The following is a 14,511-nucleotide window of genomic DNA, read 5'->3' as shown; positions in this document are numbered from 1 at the left end:
TAAAGTACCTTTGTGTTTTCAACATAAAACTTGAATCCTCTCTTGTATGAACATTTCTCAACTGGCACTATTGCCTTTTGGATCTCATTTTGGATACTTTATTTTGTTTCACTTCCATAAAGCTCAATCTGAAACAAAAAGTGACACTCCTACAGTGCCTTCTGAAAGTATCCCCCCCACCACCACCCACCGTGAACTTTTCAACCTTTCACCACATTTCAGGCTTCAAACATAAAGATACAAAATTTTCATTTTTTTGCCAAGAATCAACAAGTGGGACACAATCGTGAAGTGGAACGAAATTTATTGGATATTGTATACTTTTTTAACAAACAAAAAAACTGAAAAGTGGGGCGTGCAGTATTATTCGGCCCCTTTATTGACTAATGATGATAAATGGAATCCACCTGTGTGTAATCAAGTCTCTGTATAAATGCAGCTGCTCTCTGATAGTCTCACAGTTCTGTTTAAAGTCCAGAGAGCATCCTAAAGACCAAGGAACACACCAGGCAGGTCTGAGATACTGTTGTGGAGAAGTTTAAAGCCGGATTTGGATACAAAAGCATTTCCAAAGCTTTAAACATCTCAAGGAGCACTGTGCAAGCAATCATATTGAAATGGAAGGAGTATCAGACCACTGCAAATCTACCAAGACCCAGACGTCCCTCTAAACTTTCACCTTGAACAAGGAGAAGACTGATCAGAGCTGCAGCCAAGAGGCCCACGATCGCTCCGGATGAATCCAGAGATCTACAGCTGAGGACTCTGTCCATAGGACAACAATCAGTCGTACACTGCACAAATCTGGCCTTTATGGAATAGTGGCAAGAAGAAAGCCATTTCTCAAAGATATCTATAAAAAGTCTCGTTTAATGTTTGCCACAAGCCACCTGGGAGACACACCAAACATGTGGAAGAAGGTTCTCTGGTCAGATGAAACCAAAATCGAACTTTTTGGTCACAATGCAAAAGATGTTTGGCGTAAAAGCAACACAGCTCATCACCCTGAAAACACCATCCCCACTGTCAAACATGGTGGTGGCAGCCTCATGGTTTGAGCCTGCTTTTCTTCACCAGGGAAAGGGACGATGGTTGAAATTGATGCGAAGATGAATAGAGCCAAATACAGAACCATTCTGGAAGAAAACTTGTTGGAGTCTGCAAAAGACCTGAAACTGGGATGAAGATTTATCTTCCAACAGGACAATGATCCAAAACATAAAGCCAAATTTACAATGGAATAGTTCACAAATTCATGTGTTAGAATGGCAAAGTCAAAGTCCAGACCTGAATCCAATCGAGAAACTGTGGCCAGAGTGCTGTTCACAAATGCTCTCCATCCAACCTGACTGAGCTCGAGCTGTTTTGCAAGGAAGAATAAGCAAGAATTTCAGTCTCTCTATGTGCAAAACTGATAGACATACCCCAAGCGACTTGCAGCTGAAAATGTGGCAAAAGGTGGCACCACAAAGTATCAATGGAAGGGGGATGAACAATATTACATGCCCCACTTTTCAGGTTTTTATTTGTTAAAAAAGCTTAAAATATATAAAATTGTGTCCCACTTGTTTTTGATTCTTGACAAAAATTATATATATATATATCTTTGTTTGAAGCCTCAAATGTGGCGAAATGTTGAAAAGTTCAAGGGGGCCCGAATACTTTCACAAGGCACTGTATATGTAACCTGTTTCAGCAAAAATGTAATGACTCTTAAGAGGGGTGGAAAAAAAAACAACTACTTTGAATTTCCTCCCAACATTTTTTTTCTCCCAAAGAATTCCGTGTCATCCTTTTTTTTATATCTCCTAACTCAAAATGATTGTCCCTTTTCCCTCCATTCCCTTTGCTCTAGCTACCTATATCATCGTTGCCGCCTTTCATTTACTCAATTTTACAGAAAGGTGGCTGACATTCTGTGCCCATGGCCCCTATGACCAGCACCAAAAACCCTACCACTCCCATTCATAAGAAATGTGGATTAAGAGTCTTGCCAAGCGACAGAATGAAGATATGGCACTCGGCAGGTAGACATAAAAGCAACTTTCTGTTGTAGGTGAACACGTTATTATTTGCTGCATTACCCATGTTTAGATCGTGAGGTGATTATATATTTAAAAAAAAAGCAAGCCTTTTGTTGTGCAAACCCCACTCTTCTGAGACCATCAAATAAAAACACTGACATTCAGTACCTTTTAAAAACCCAAAAGGCATTTTACTGCATAAACAAAGTGCTAACCAAGGCCTCAAACCCCAAAGTTCTCAGCGGTACAACACCAATTACCTCTCTTCAATATAATGCCTGTCTGGATGATTTACAACACAAAATACACAGCTGTGGAATCTATGGTTCTAAGCAAGTTAGAATTGTACATCATCAAATTAATCTGTGGAAAGATGTGCCTCTGCATTTAGAAACCACTCCGTGAATAACTATATATCACAGCATTTTACATGATTTGTGATTAAAAATGAAATAACTATAATCTATATAATCCATAAACACTGAGATATTCCTCAAGGTGGTTTATTTTACTTGAATGTGTACAGGAGTCTAAATTGAATATGGTTTTTAAGACAAATTCAGGGTGAAGCAATTATACTCTGCCAGTCCCCATGACCAAGATAACAGAATATCTCGAACCATTTTTTAAATATACTGCAAAAACGTTTGAGAAATATCACACTGTATAATGACTCATACATTTTGCCACTTTATCCTCAGTACAAAACAAGTGTACATGTTGCAGCAAGAAGCTGTTGTGAGTCAAGTACTCAAGTAGAGATGAGGAATTCTGAGAGGATTTAACGAACCAAATTTTTAGTTACTACACAGTTATTCATTCTTACAAGTGAACATTATAATATTTGATAGTTCATTAGAATGTCAGAGTTCAAACAGAAGCGTAAATCCTTGCAAAATATCAGCAAGCTTAATGGTAAAAGCAAAAGGTAACAGAAGCACTACATATTTTCAATGTTTACATGAGAATACGCACCATCTTGAACAGGGTAGGACAGCAATGAATCAGTAGTTATATTACATTGTGCACATTACTATTGCACATCAAGTCTTCTCATGACATGATAGATATGTCAAGTTACCAAATGTCATGTTTTGATACAATGATGCAATAACACATTTTACAGAACATAGCCTATACACTTTTCACAAATCCACATTTGTTTCTTCAGTTATTTTTTCTAAATAAAACAAACCTATAATAGTGATACTGTTATAAATATTCATGCACAGACAATACTATCTAAAGTGTATTATGTGGACATATACTGCTGCACAGGGCAGACTGCATGGATGGGCAAAAGTCAGTTATTACTGGTCTACAACTCAATAAAACAAGATCTGTTTAAAAAAAAAAAAGGCACATAGAAGTCAGGAGCAATATACATGAGAACACGTGACGGCAATCTTACAATCCACAACAGGGTAAACAATTAAAAAAATGGATGCAATCACATCACATGCAACATTAGAAAAGAAAAAATACTCCCCACAGGTTGACTAAAGGATTCCTGATCCTGAGTTTCACCTTTTACTCAAGGAAAGATAACTGAGTAAATGTACACTTTAGTAGAAAGCAGGGACCTTGTTTAATGAGTGGGTGTTTGAAGCAAGAAAGGTGAGTGATTTGGATGAAACACATTGCTGTTCGCTGACCAAAAGCTTGCAGGATGACAGCGGGTTACGGGATACAGGGCGCTTCCGGGAAACTCTCTCCTTCAGCAGTGTGCTGGACCGTGTGTTCCTGCAGAGCAGCCAGTTCGACAAAACGCTCACCACACCACACGCATTTAAACTGTGTTTCTCGCGAGTGAACGCTTTGATGCTTGGCCAGGTGCTCGCGTTGTTTGAAACTCTTGTCGCAGCTAGCGCACTTGAAAGGTTTCTCCCCAGTGTGGACCCGGCGATGGCGCTGCAGCTCGGACGAGTACCTGAAGCGTTTCTCACAATCGGGACATTTCAGCGGTTTCTCGCGGGTCGGGTCACAGCGGTGCTGGACAAACTCTGAGGATGACACAAAGCGCTTGTCACACAGAGAGCATTTCAGTGGCTTCTCTGTGCAGTGAGTGTTTTGGTGGCGCTGCAGTGTGGAGTTCTTTTTGTAACCTTTGCCACACACATCACATTTGTACGGCTTCTCTACTTCACCTCCACATTTGTGCCTTAGCAGTTCTCCAGATTGGCTAAAAGACTTCTGGCAAGATGCACATTTGAACAAGCTTTCCATACCATGCACCTGCTGATGGTAAAGCAGGTGTGACGGCTGAAGAAAACCTTTATCACAGAGATTACACTTGAAAGGGCGGTCAGCCGGATTTTTATGAGTGCGACGGTGGCGTACGAGAGCATATTGCTGCTTGAAGCTCATCTGGCACTCCTCACATTGGAACGGACGATCCTCAGAATGAGTGCGTTCGTGCTGCCGCAGGTCCGACGGCCGTTTGAAGCTCTTGCCGCACGAGCCACATCGAAAAGGCCTTTCTCCTTCTGGCTGGCATTGATGGTGCAGAAGCTCTGATGACTCTTTAAAGTGCATTTCACACAAGTTGCACTTGAATAGGTGCTCACCAGAATGGGCGTACATGTGGCGCACAAGGTGAGAACGATGCTTAAAGCTCTTCTCACACACAGCACATTTATACGGACGTTCAGAGCTGTGTGTGCGCTGGTGATGAGCCAAGTGGGAAGATTGGCTGAAGCTTTTATCGCATGTATCACATTTGTACGGCTTCTCACCTGTGTGTACCCTTTCGTGGCGGGTTAGCTCGGACAAATGCCGGAATGACTTATGGCACACTGAGCACTTGTACGGCCTATCTGGTGCAGAGGCCTCAAAAGCAGGTGGGGATGAGGCACTCATCGCCGCGCCGCCACCAGATGTCTCTCCGGTGGAAGGCTGCTGAGGATTGGCCGCAGATGAGGTAGGAGTGACATTTCCGGATCCGGGACGGTATGTTTTCTCACAAATTGAACACTTCATTGGGTTGTTTCCATTGCCATGGGAATTATGATGCTGGGCCAAGGATGTCAGCAATGAGAAACCCATCTTACAAACACCACACACAAAAGGCTTCTGCTCCACCTGCACACACTGATGCTCCAAGAGGTCTGTGGCTTGGCTGAAGATTTTCATGCACTGTGTGCACTGGAAAGACCTGTCTTGGGTCACCATGCACTGGTGTTCATGGGGATTGGCCAGGTGAGATATGTCATGTCCACAGGCGCCACACTTGTGCACTCTTTCAGCCCCTAGCTGTATGGAGGCCTGCTGAGTTTGCACAACATGCTGCTGGCCCAGCTGCTGCTGCTGCTGCTGCAGGGAGGAATCTGGTTGCAGGACCACACCGTATACAGTGCAAGCCAGACCGTCCGTCGTCTGGGGAAGTGTGTGCACTACAGAAGGTGGAGCCACTGTGTGCTGCTGCTGCCACGCCTCTGTCATTCTTCCACTTTAGGAAATAGAGCTCAGGAGATGAGTTTTTTTTTAATGCCACACAGAGCAGATTGATGTAGTTTATGAAATGGTAACCAGTGTGGTGAGTTCTCTGAAGGTTACACACGTTCTTAGAGATGCATATGAACACCTGGAAGGACAGAAAACAACCAAAGAATTAAAAGACAAACGCAATTGTTGAATTTATGTGGGATGTTGCCCATACTCACATTGGACATAAAGAGACTTATAAGATATGAATGCTTGAGTAACAACACAGTTTTGGCCGAGAAAAAGTATAGCACCTAAACATCAAAAAGTCTAAAAGTACTTTTAGTCAGGTCTTCTTCACACAACAACTAAAATATTAATACATGGGCAAAGTACTCTTTTAGAAAACACAACTTTGCGGTAGTGTACTGTTAGGTCAGTGGTATGAAAGGATGGCGACACTTTAATTTATACATCGTTAGAACATAGCTAAAATACTGCTGCAAATAAACAAGCAGCGTTCGAACAGACCCGGGCGCAGTCTATTTCCTGAACTCAGTTAAATGCACCTAAAATGTATTTGCATTTAAATCATGTGCCCTTTATGTTTGTATTTTTTACATAACCACATTTCTCTAGCCACCCCATTGCACATACAAAACTGGTAACGATTAGAAACGTAATGTACACCATTTCGGACCGTAGATAGCTGTAGCTAATAGCCGGAGCAGCTAACAGCTATGCACACTGAACGTTACTTAGCAAATGAACCTCCTCTCTGCTTTCGTCCTTCCGTTAACTACTTACCGTTTCGTAACAACTCATTGTCCTTTACGACATAGCGACAGTTTGGACGCTGAAAAACTCCCCGCTATACCGTTTGATGAAAGGCCACAATGGGATTGCGTAGACTAACGTTGGATGAAAGCTTCCGTGGAGAACTGACCCCGAATCTAAACTAGGCCTCTGCCGAGCCGTGTGGAGAAACTCGCCTTTTGCAGCCCTTGCTCCTAACATCTGCAAAGGTTACATTCTGCAAACGCTCATGAGCCAAAACATACCCTTGTTGCTTAATGATGTTTTTCACTCCTGTATCTGGAGCTAAGCCGACAACATTCGACCGTGAATGGGAGTCGGAGGACCGGCAGGAGACGGGATGCGGTGAGAGCAGACGCCATCCTCCTGCAGACGAATGAACACCGGAAACCGCGCAGGGAGCTTTGGTACGACCCAAGCCGTGCCAGCGGGCAGCTCCACCACAGTCGATGAAAACAGTTGCAGCAGGACAGGGCGAGTAACGACTCACAGGGTTTCTCAAAAGAACAAGCTAAAACAAAGACGGTACGCGGAACTGAAAAGCAAACCAAATTGTTGATTTCACAGCACGACGCTCGGTGGCAGTGTTGCGCCCATTCAACATCACACACCACAGGTCAATACGTTTCCATAAACTACCCTCCACCATGAAATAGTTGCCCTCTTCAGACTCGAGCTCTGTTTTGATGGGTTTTTTTTTCGTCTAAGTTCTAATTATAAAAACACAGGATGGTCTTTCAGATGATGTAGTTATAGAGCGGGGAGTGGGGGTGGGAACTGATGTTCATAAAACGTATGGGATGGGACTGATGTGGGATGTTGTGTGTGCACAACACTTTTCAATATGCACACATATTATATGTATTACAAAGAAATACAAACTATATAATTACACATAAATTTGAACATGACTCATCATTGTATTACAACATTCACAGTAACATTCACAGCATTTTACAGCCTTTTATGTACGTATACCAATGTGTGAAAGGCTGTGAAAGAATTCCGGTCGGTTTACAAGCACAAGAAGACCTTACCTTCCCTACCCTCATACATGTCCTGTACTATTTTAACATAATTCTCTGGCACACCAGACTTCCGCATGCAGTACCACAGTTCCTCCCTTGGTACTCTGTCATGGGCTTTCTCTCGAGCCACAAAGACAGAATGTAGCTCCTTCTGACCTTCTTTGTACTTTTTCACGAGCATCTTTGAGGCAAATAATGCATCTGTGGTACTCTTTCTCGGCATGAAACCATACTGTTGCTCGCAGATACTTACTTCTGTCCTGAGTCTAGCCTCCACTACTATTTCCCATAACTTCATTGTGTGGCTCATCAACTTTATTCCTCTATCGTTGCCACAGCTCTGCAAGTCCCCTTTGTTCTAAAAAAATGGGAACGAGCATACTTTTCCTCTATTCTTCAGGCCTCTTCTCACCCGCTAATATTCTGTTGAATAAGTTGGTCAAAAACTCCACAGCCACCTCACCAAATTGCTTCCATACCTCCACCGGTGTGTAATCAGGACCAACTGCCTTTCCATTTTTCATCATTTGTAGTGCGTTTCGAACTTCCCCCCAGCTAATCATTGCCACTTCCTGGTCCTTCACACTTGCCTCTTCTACTCTTCCTTCTTTCTCATTTTCTTCATCAACTTCTCAAAGTATTCTATCCATCTATTCAGCACACTACTCGCACCAGTCAACACATTTCCATCTCTATCCTTAATTACGCTTACCTGCTGCACATCCTTCCCATCTCAATCTCGCTGTCTGGCCAACCTGTAGAGATCCTTTTCTCCTTCTTTCGTGTCCAACCTGGTGTACATGTCGTCATATGCCTCTTGTTTAGCGTTCGCACCTGTACCTTTTCCCTACGTCACATCTCCATGTATTCATTTCACCTCTCCTCAGTCCTCTCACTATCCCACTTCTTCTTCCCTAATCTCTTTCCATGTATGGCTTCCTGTATTTTGGGGTTCCACCACCAGGTCTCATTTTCCCCTTTCCTACCAGAGGACACACCAAGTACTCTCCTGCCTGTCTCTCTGATCACCTTGGCTGCAGTAGTCCAGTCTTCTGGGAGCTCCTCCTGTCCATTGAGAGCCTGTCTCACCTCTTTCCAGAAGGCCGGACAGCATTCTTCCTTTGTCACCTTCCACCACCTAGTTCTCTGCTCTACCTTTGTCTTCTTAATCTTCCTACCCACCAACAGAGTCGTCCTACACACCACCATCCTGTTTTGTCGAGCTACACTCTCCCCTACCTCTACTTTGCAGTCAGTAACCTCGTTCAGAGTAGCTTCTAATATTTTTTTTCTAAAAAATATGGGACCTTAATGGAAAGAAGAGAAAAATCCAACCTTCAATACAAGTGCATTTATTCAGTGGGGAAAAAAAATCCCACATAAAGAAATAATTATTTGACGTCAAATCATGCGTGTCACAATTATTAGCACCCCTGGTGTTAATACTTTGTACAACCCCCTTTTGCCAACAAAACAGCACCTAATCTTTTCCAATAATGTTTCACAAGATGGGAAAAGAGGGATCTTAAGCCATTCCGCTTTGCAGAATCTCTTTAAATCATCCGGAGACCTGGGTCCTCTGTACTCTCCTCTTCAGGTCCTTGTAACAAACAAACAATAAATATTAACATGAACTCTTCTGTTCATGAGCCTCAAGTGTCAGCTGTGGACACTGGAGCTGCAACAAGTGACTTCCTTGCTGATCCCCACCATGGATCCATCAGTCTCCAGTCAACTCAGACCTTATCACACATCTTCCACTTCTGCCTGGGTGGTTGGCTTATTTGTGTGCTTGTTTGGACAGTTTTTTACTGAGGTTTTTGATTTTTTTGTAATTCTGGAGGGGTGAATGTAACCCGGTCAATCTGTGTACTGAAAGAAGTGTCTGTATAATCACACAAAATTTGACAAGAAAATGCATCACTATCCTGTGTAAACTGTGTATTAGCTTGGTGCTCCTCCTCTGTAATGTTTCTTATTCTGTGGTTCCCACTTAATGTTTATTCCGGCCCCACCTCTGCCCCTTTGTACAGTCTTCCTCTGGGACAGGTGGGTGACCGTGTTTGTCAGTTGGTAACCCTTAACCACGCTCATGTTTCTCTGTTTATTGTGCATCTTTTAGTGTCATTGGTATTGGTATGTCTTTTCTTGTCACATAGTGGATATATGTCAGTTGAGTCACATATAAAAAGGATGTATTTCTGACAGTTGAGGATCACAAGTATGATGGTGTGACATGGTAAACAGACTTCCGGATTGCCAATCTCATCTGTTTTTTCTTTGTTTAGGAGCTCAAGTGGACAATCTAAATTTTTACCGAGATTTTTATTTTATTACATCAAGTATGTTTTGTTAAATTTGTTATGTATGGATTTTACCGCGTAGTCGCAGTGGCCCTTTTGTACAGTCTTCCACTGGGAGAGGAGCTTGGGCGAGCATTCTAAGTTTATACAGAGGTTTTTTCTGTTATTCCATCAGAATAAAAGGAAATAATCTCCAAAAAGTTTCCGGTCTCACATCATCCTTGAAACCCACGCAACCCAGCAGACCACCGGTCACACAGGTCACATAATGCACTTGTGTTTTCCCAGTGCATCCTACTACTCTGCAGTATGCTGCGTTGTTTAAACTGACCATTGCTGAGAGATGTGCATCTACAGGCACCCAAAAAAATTGGTTAACCTCATCTATCATTGTGTTGGGTAGATCCCCACTTATATTCAGTGACATGACATTAGAGCAACCTGAAATAATAGTACGTTTAATCAAATCTCTCTGTATATGTCCTGTTAAAAATAGTTCAGTGGTGTCTGGCCTGGTCAATTTTATCCTCGGGCTCAAACTCGACAAGGTCTGATTCCAATGAAGAAATCCTCCATTGCATTAAACATCCTGCACAATCAGAGACATAATTAAAGTAAAACTGATGGCAAAGGCACTCACAATTACACATGCAAGCAATTTTACTCTGTGGCAACCCTTAACGGAACAACCTGAAAGGAAAAGAAGAAGATGGCACATCAAAGCTGAATCTACATGAACGTTTTAATGAAATGTAAAGGTTTGCCTTCAAGGCCTGCCAAAATAAGAACAATTATCTAAACTGCATAGTCCATGTTCTTGGCCGTGGTGTTGGGTTCCGGGTCATCATTTGACCCATCAGACTTAATCTGCTGAGTTTGGGGGCAACATTTGTAAATGTGGGATCTGGCAATATCATAACCCAAAAGTGAAACTATCAACTGTTGTAAATTAGCATTCTGCCACAAACAATGGACGGTGATGTTTGTGTTTTCTTCCCAATCTTTCACCTAGCCTTGAATTCCTAACTACCAAAAAGATTTTTTTTTTTCCAGAGACATTTACATCCCCTGCTGTGCTCAGTGGACTGTGGAACTGCATCCTCATTACCACTGTCACCCTCACTGCTATTTTGCTCCTGGAGTTTATAGCCAGCATCTAGGTCCGAGATGTTTTGTAGAGTCTCTCGCACATTACTATCAAAAATTGTGATTTTTTTTTTTTTAATAAATACAAAACAAATGCTCCCTAACAGCCGCTAGAGGACAGTAAATGTCCAAAAGCGCTCACATCCGGTACTGACACGAGTTCGTCACGCGAAATAAACATTCGCAAAGTGACGTGTTCAAGTAAACCGGGAATCTTGCTTTACCATTCACCACAACTCAACAAATTATCGGTCAAGACAACCTTACCAAAATGGCACTGTCAAAAAAAAAAAAAAAGGAAAAGTGGACAAGGAGTGCAGAATTTTCCAGGAAAAATAGACTATAGTATTTATTCACAGAACTAAATGCAAAACCAATGTGCTTGCTATGTAATCAGCAAGTTGCAGTGTTCGGCGCCACACTACATTGCAGGGCCGTAATAGTCACTCAATATTACAACAGTATGGGAGATGCGAGCGTGTCGTCATTTGTTATGATTACGTGATCGGTCGAGAACTTCCGGTTGGCAGAAAGCCAAGTAAACACAACAGTTGTCAGCGAGTGCGATCATTGATTTGTAAGATTATGCATTTAATTTTCGGTTTTGATGAATGAAATTCTTTGCATTTGAGTACAATGGTTATATTGGCTGTACAAACTGTTTTGTGAAAGGATCCGGCTTAAAATTTCACGAATACTGATCGCAGAAGGACGAAAACAGCTATGGCTTCAGGCCATCAATCGAAAGAATTGGGCACCAGAACATATTGGAGATAGTTTGTGGAGATAATTTTTCTTCAGTTTTTTTTCCCCCTTAAATATCTAATTGTGTCAAGAAAGATTTGGATGTTTTTTTTTTTTTTAATCAACTTAATGCATTGCATGCATATTCAACTATACTTTTTCATTGTTCATTCACCAAGTACAAGTTATATCCTGGCACAATCATAAGAGTTAATATATTTTTATTTTGTTACATGATTCTTTTGTCAGTGTCTCCTAAATGTATAAGAGGCTATTTCTATGTATTAATTGATTTCCATGACTAGATTGTTTTGTAGGTATTATGCAGAAATTAAGTTGCTAAATTTTATCACTTCTTACATCCACAGGATCTGCTAGCAATGATCCAAATGATCCTGATTATGCCTCACATGTTAATATGAAACCTGATATAAAACTTCATCCATGTTAACTCCTGATGATTCAAAGAAAAGGTGTCACGACCCCTCAGTATGGAGGAGGACTCATGAGATGCAGAGGCAGTTTGGGAAAAGTGTTTATTCGGTCCAAAATCGGGGATCAGGCAGTGGAGCAGCGGTAGTCAGGACATCGGGCTTAGAGAGCAGGTCCGCGGGCAGGCAGGGGTCGGTACACGGGAGATCGATCAGAGAAGGCAGGAGTATCAAAGATGTCAATCTTACGGGGTCGGTCGGAGGTCAGGTGGTGGTCAGTATACCAGGGTTCACGATCAAGAATACGGGAGTGCAGGAACGGGGCATGAGTTGCGACGATCTGGCGAAGACCAGTCGTCCCCTGGGTCCTATAAATACAGGGGTTAATCAACGAGGATGAGGCACAGGTGTGCGCCTCCTAATCAGCGCCGGTGTGCGCCTCCTAATCAGCGCCGGTGTGCTGGGACACGCCCAGCCAGGGCTAGAGCGGCAGGACCATGACAAAAGGGATCAGCGAGTACAACGTCGGGAAGATGACAAGCATAGGACAGTAAGAATCCAGCAAGAAACAAGCAACGCTGCATCAATTCTTCTGGAACTATCTAACAGTACCAGTAACATTGATCAAGAAGAAGGGGAACTTGGAGACAATGAAGAAGAAGAAAACCAACCTGCTGCAGGTAAATATTTCAAACCCCATTTTAAACAGAAATCCCATTTTTTTTAAAGACAAACAACCACAAGATCAGTGTATTTAGAATTTTATATATATATATATATACAGTACTCATTACATTCAATTAAATTCCCTTATGATGAAAAAAAGTGGCATTAATGACCCTTGCCTAAGTATCGTCACAAAGCTGCAGGCTGAGAAGAAGTTGCTTAGTGAGGTCACCAAACTTCAAGATGACCTGAAAGAGTGTCGACGTCAACTTAGATCTTGCAAATTTGGGGACACTTTTCTTAGTGAAGGAAACAAGGATGCAAGGACAGTGTTTTTCACTGGAGTTCTCAACCATTTAACTTTCTTTTGGTTGGTGAACTTGTGTGTAAACATACTATCGATATCTATGACACTTACTCCTGCAAGTGTGGTCTTGATGGTACTGATGAAACTAAGGCTTAATTTGGTGGATCAAGACCTATCTTATTTGCCAACACAAACTGTTAATGAAATGGTTAACAAACCACTTCCTGGATTAGCAAATAAATTGGCATTTTTGGTGCACTGGGCAGAAAAGGGGGAAATTATCATGAATATGCCAAAAATAATTAAGGATATCTATAAGCATTGCAGGGTAATAATTGACTGTTGTGTGGTGTTCATAGAAAGACCAGGAAATTTCACTATTCGAGGATTGACTGGGTCTAACTATAACAGTCTAACACTGAAAGTTTTGATTGCCATTTCACAAGTTGGGGCTCTGACTTTTGTTTCAAAAGCCTTCGGAGGAAGAGTTTCAGACAAGGTCATCACTCAGAGGTCTAGATTTCTATAACTGTTAGGACACGGTGATCTTGTTTTGGCAGAACGTGTTTTTTTCATTGCTGATGATCTTCCTGCCCGTGGTGCATCTCTGGCCATTCCGGATTTTACAAGAGGGAAGTTACAGCTCAGCCCTAAGGAAATCGAGACAGCGAGGAGGTTAGCTCGTGTGAGGATTCATGTGGAGAGAGCCATCGAGCATGTTAAAAATGTTAAGATTCTAAGTACAACTATGAGAATTAACCTTGTGTCTCAGTATGACAATATTATGACAATATGCTGTGCTCTTTCACATTTACATCCTAAGTGGCTTTAATCACTTACCGCAAAATGACAGGGTATGTATTAATCTGACTTCCCTTTCAAACTTTCTCATAATTGACTTTTGAGTAAAATTTATGACATACACTTAAAGTTGAGGAAAAATAATGTATTGTTCATATTACCCAACCATCCATCAATGGTTCAATGCATTTTCCTCTCTCACACCAACTGCCCTCAAGTCTTCCCTCACAACATCCATCAACCTTCTGTTTGGTCTTCGTCTCGCTCTTTTGCCAGGAAGCTCCATCCTCAGCACCCTTCAACCAATATATTCACTCTCTCGCCTCTGGACATGGCCAAACCATCGAAGTCTGGTCTCTCGAACCTTGTTTCCAAAACATCCAACTTTGGCTATCACTCTAATGAGCTCATTTCTAATCCAATCCAACCTGCTCACTCCGAGCGAGAACCTCAACATCTTTATTTCTGCCACCTCCAGTTCTGCTTCCTATTGTTTCTTCAGTGCCACCATCTCAAATCCGTACAGCCTCACCACTGTTTTATAAACTTTGCCCTTCATCCGAGCAGAGCTGTTCCAACCTGCTTGGACCTGTTTCTTCACTTCCTTACAACACTCACAATTTCTCTGGATTGTTGATCCCCCAAGTATTTGAAGTCGACCACCCTCGCTATCTCTTGTCCCCGTAGCCTCACTCTTCCCCCTCCACCTTTCTCATTCACGCATTCATAAATATTCTGTTTTACTTCAGCTAATCTTCATTCCTCTCCTTTCCAGTGCATGCCTCTACCTTTGTAATTGTTCCTCCACCTGCTCCCTACTTT

General features: G+C 42.1%; 1 protein-coding gene across 4 annotated transcripts; it reads right to left on the bottom strand.

Annotated features, from left to right (window-relative positions):
• Window positions 1-2,513: 2,513 nt before the first annotated feature.
• Window positions 2,514-9,720, bottom strand: LOC133498657 (zinc finger protein 319-like). Of its 4 annotated transcripts, none has more exons than XM_061815804.1 (3): window positions 6,509-9,720; window positions 4,760-5,607; window positions 2,514-4,546 (listed from the first exon to the last, which is right to left on the bottom strand). In XM_061815804.1, exons 2-3 carry the CDS (start codon window positions 5,463-5,465, stop codon window positions 3,705-3,707), a joined length of 1,548 nt encoding a protein of 515 aa, XP_061671788.1. In that variant the 5' UTR covers window positions 5,466-5,607; window positions 6,509-9,720; the 3' UTR covers window positions 2,514-3,704. The 4 variants fall into 4 exon arrangements, with proteins under 4 accessions (XP_061671788.1, XP_061671789.1, XP_061671786.1 ...); XM_061815805.1 differs by having other exon boundaries at window positions 2,514-4,027; XM_061815802.1 differs by having other exon boundaries at window positions 2,514-5,607; window positions 6,509-9,718.
• Between the last annotated feature and the right edge of the window lie 4,791 nt (window positions 9,721-14,511).

This window comes from Syngnathoides biaculeatus, chromosome 3 (genome assembly GCF_019802595.1).
Source record: "Syngnathoides biaculeatus isolate LvHL_M chromosome 3, ASM1980259v1, whole genome shotgun sequence".
NCBI classification, from domain to species: Eukaryota; Metazoa; Chordata; class Actinopteri; order Syngnathiformes; family Syngnathidae; genus Syngnathoides; species Syngnathoides biaculeatus.
This window is presented reverse-complemented; position numbering and strand designations above follow the sequence as displayed.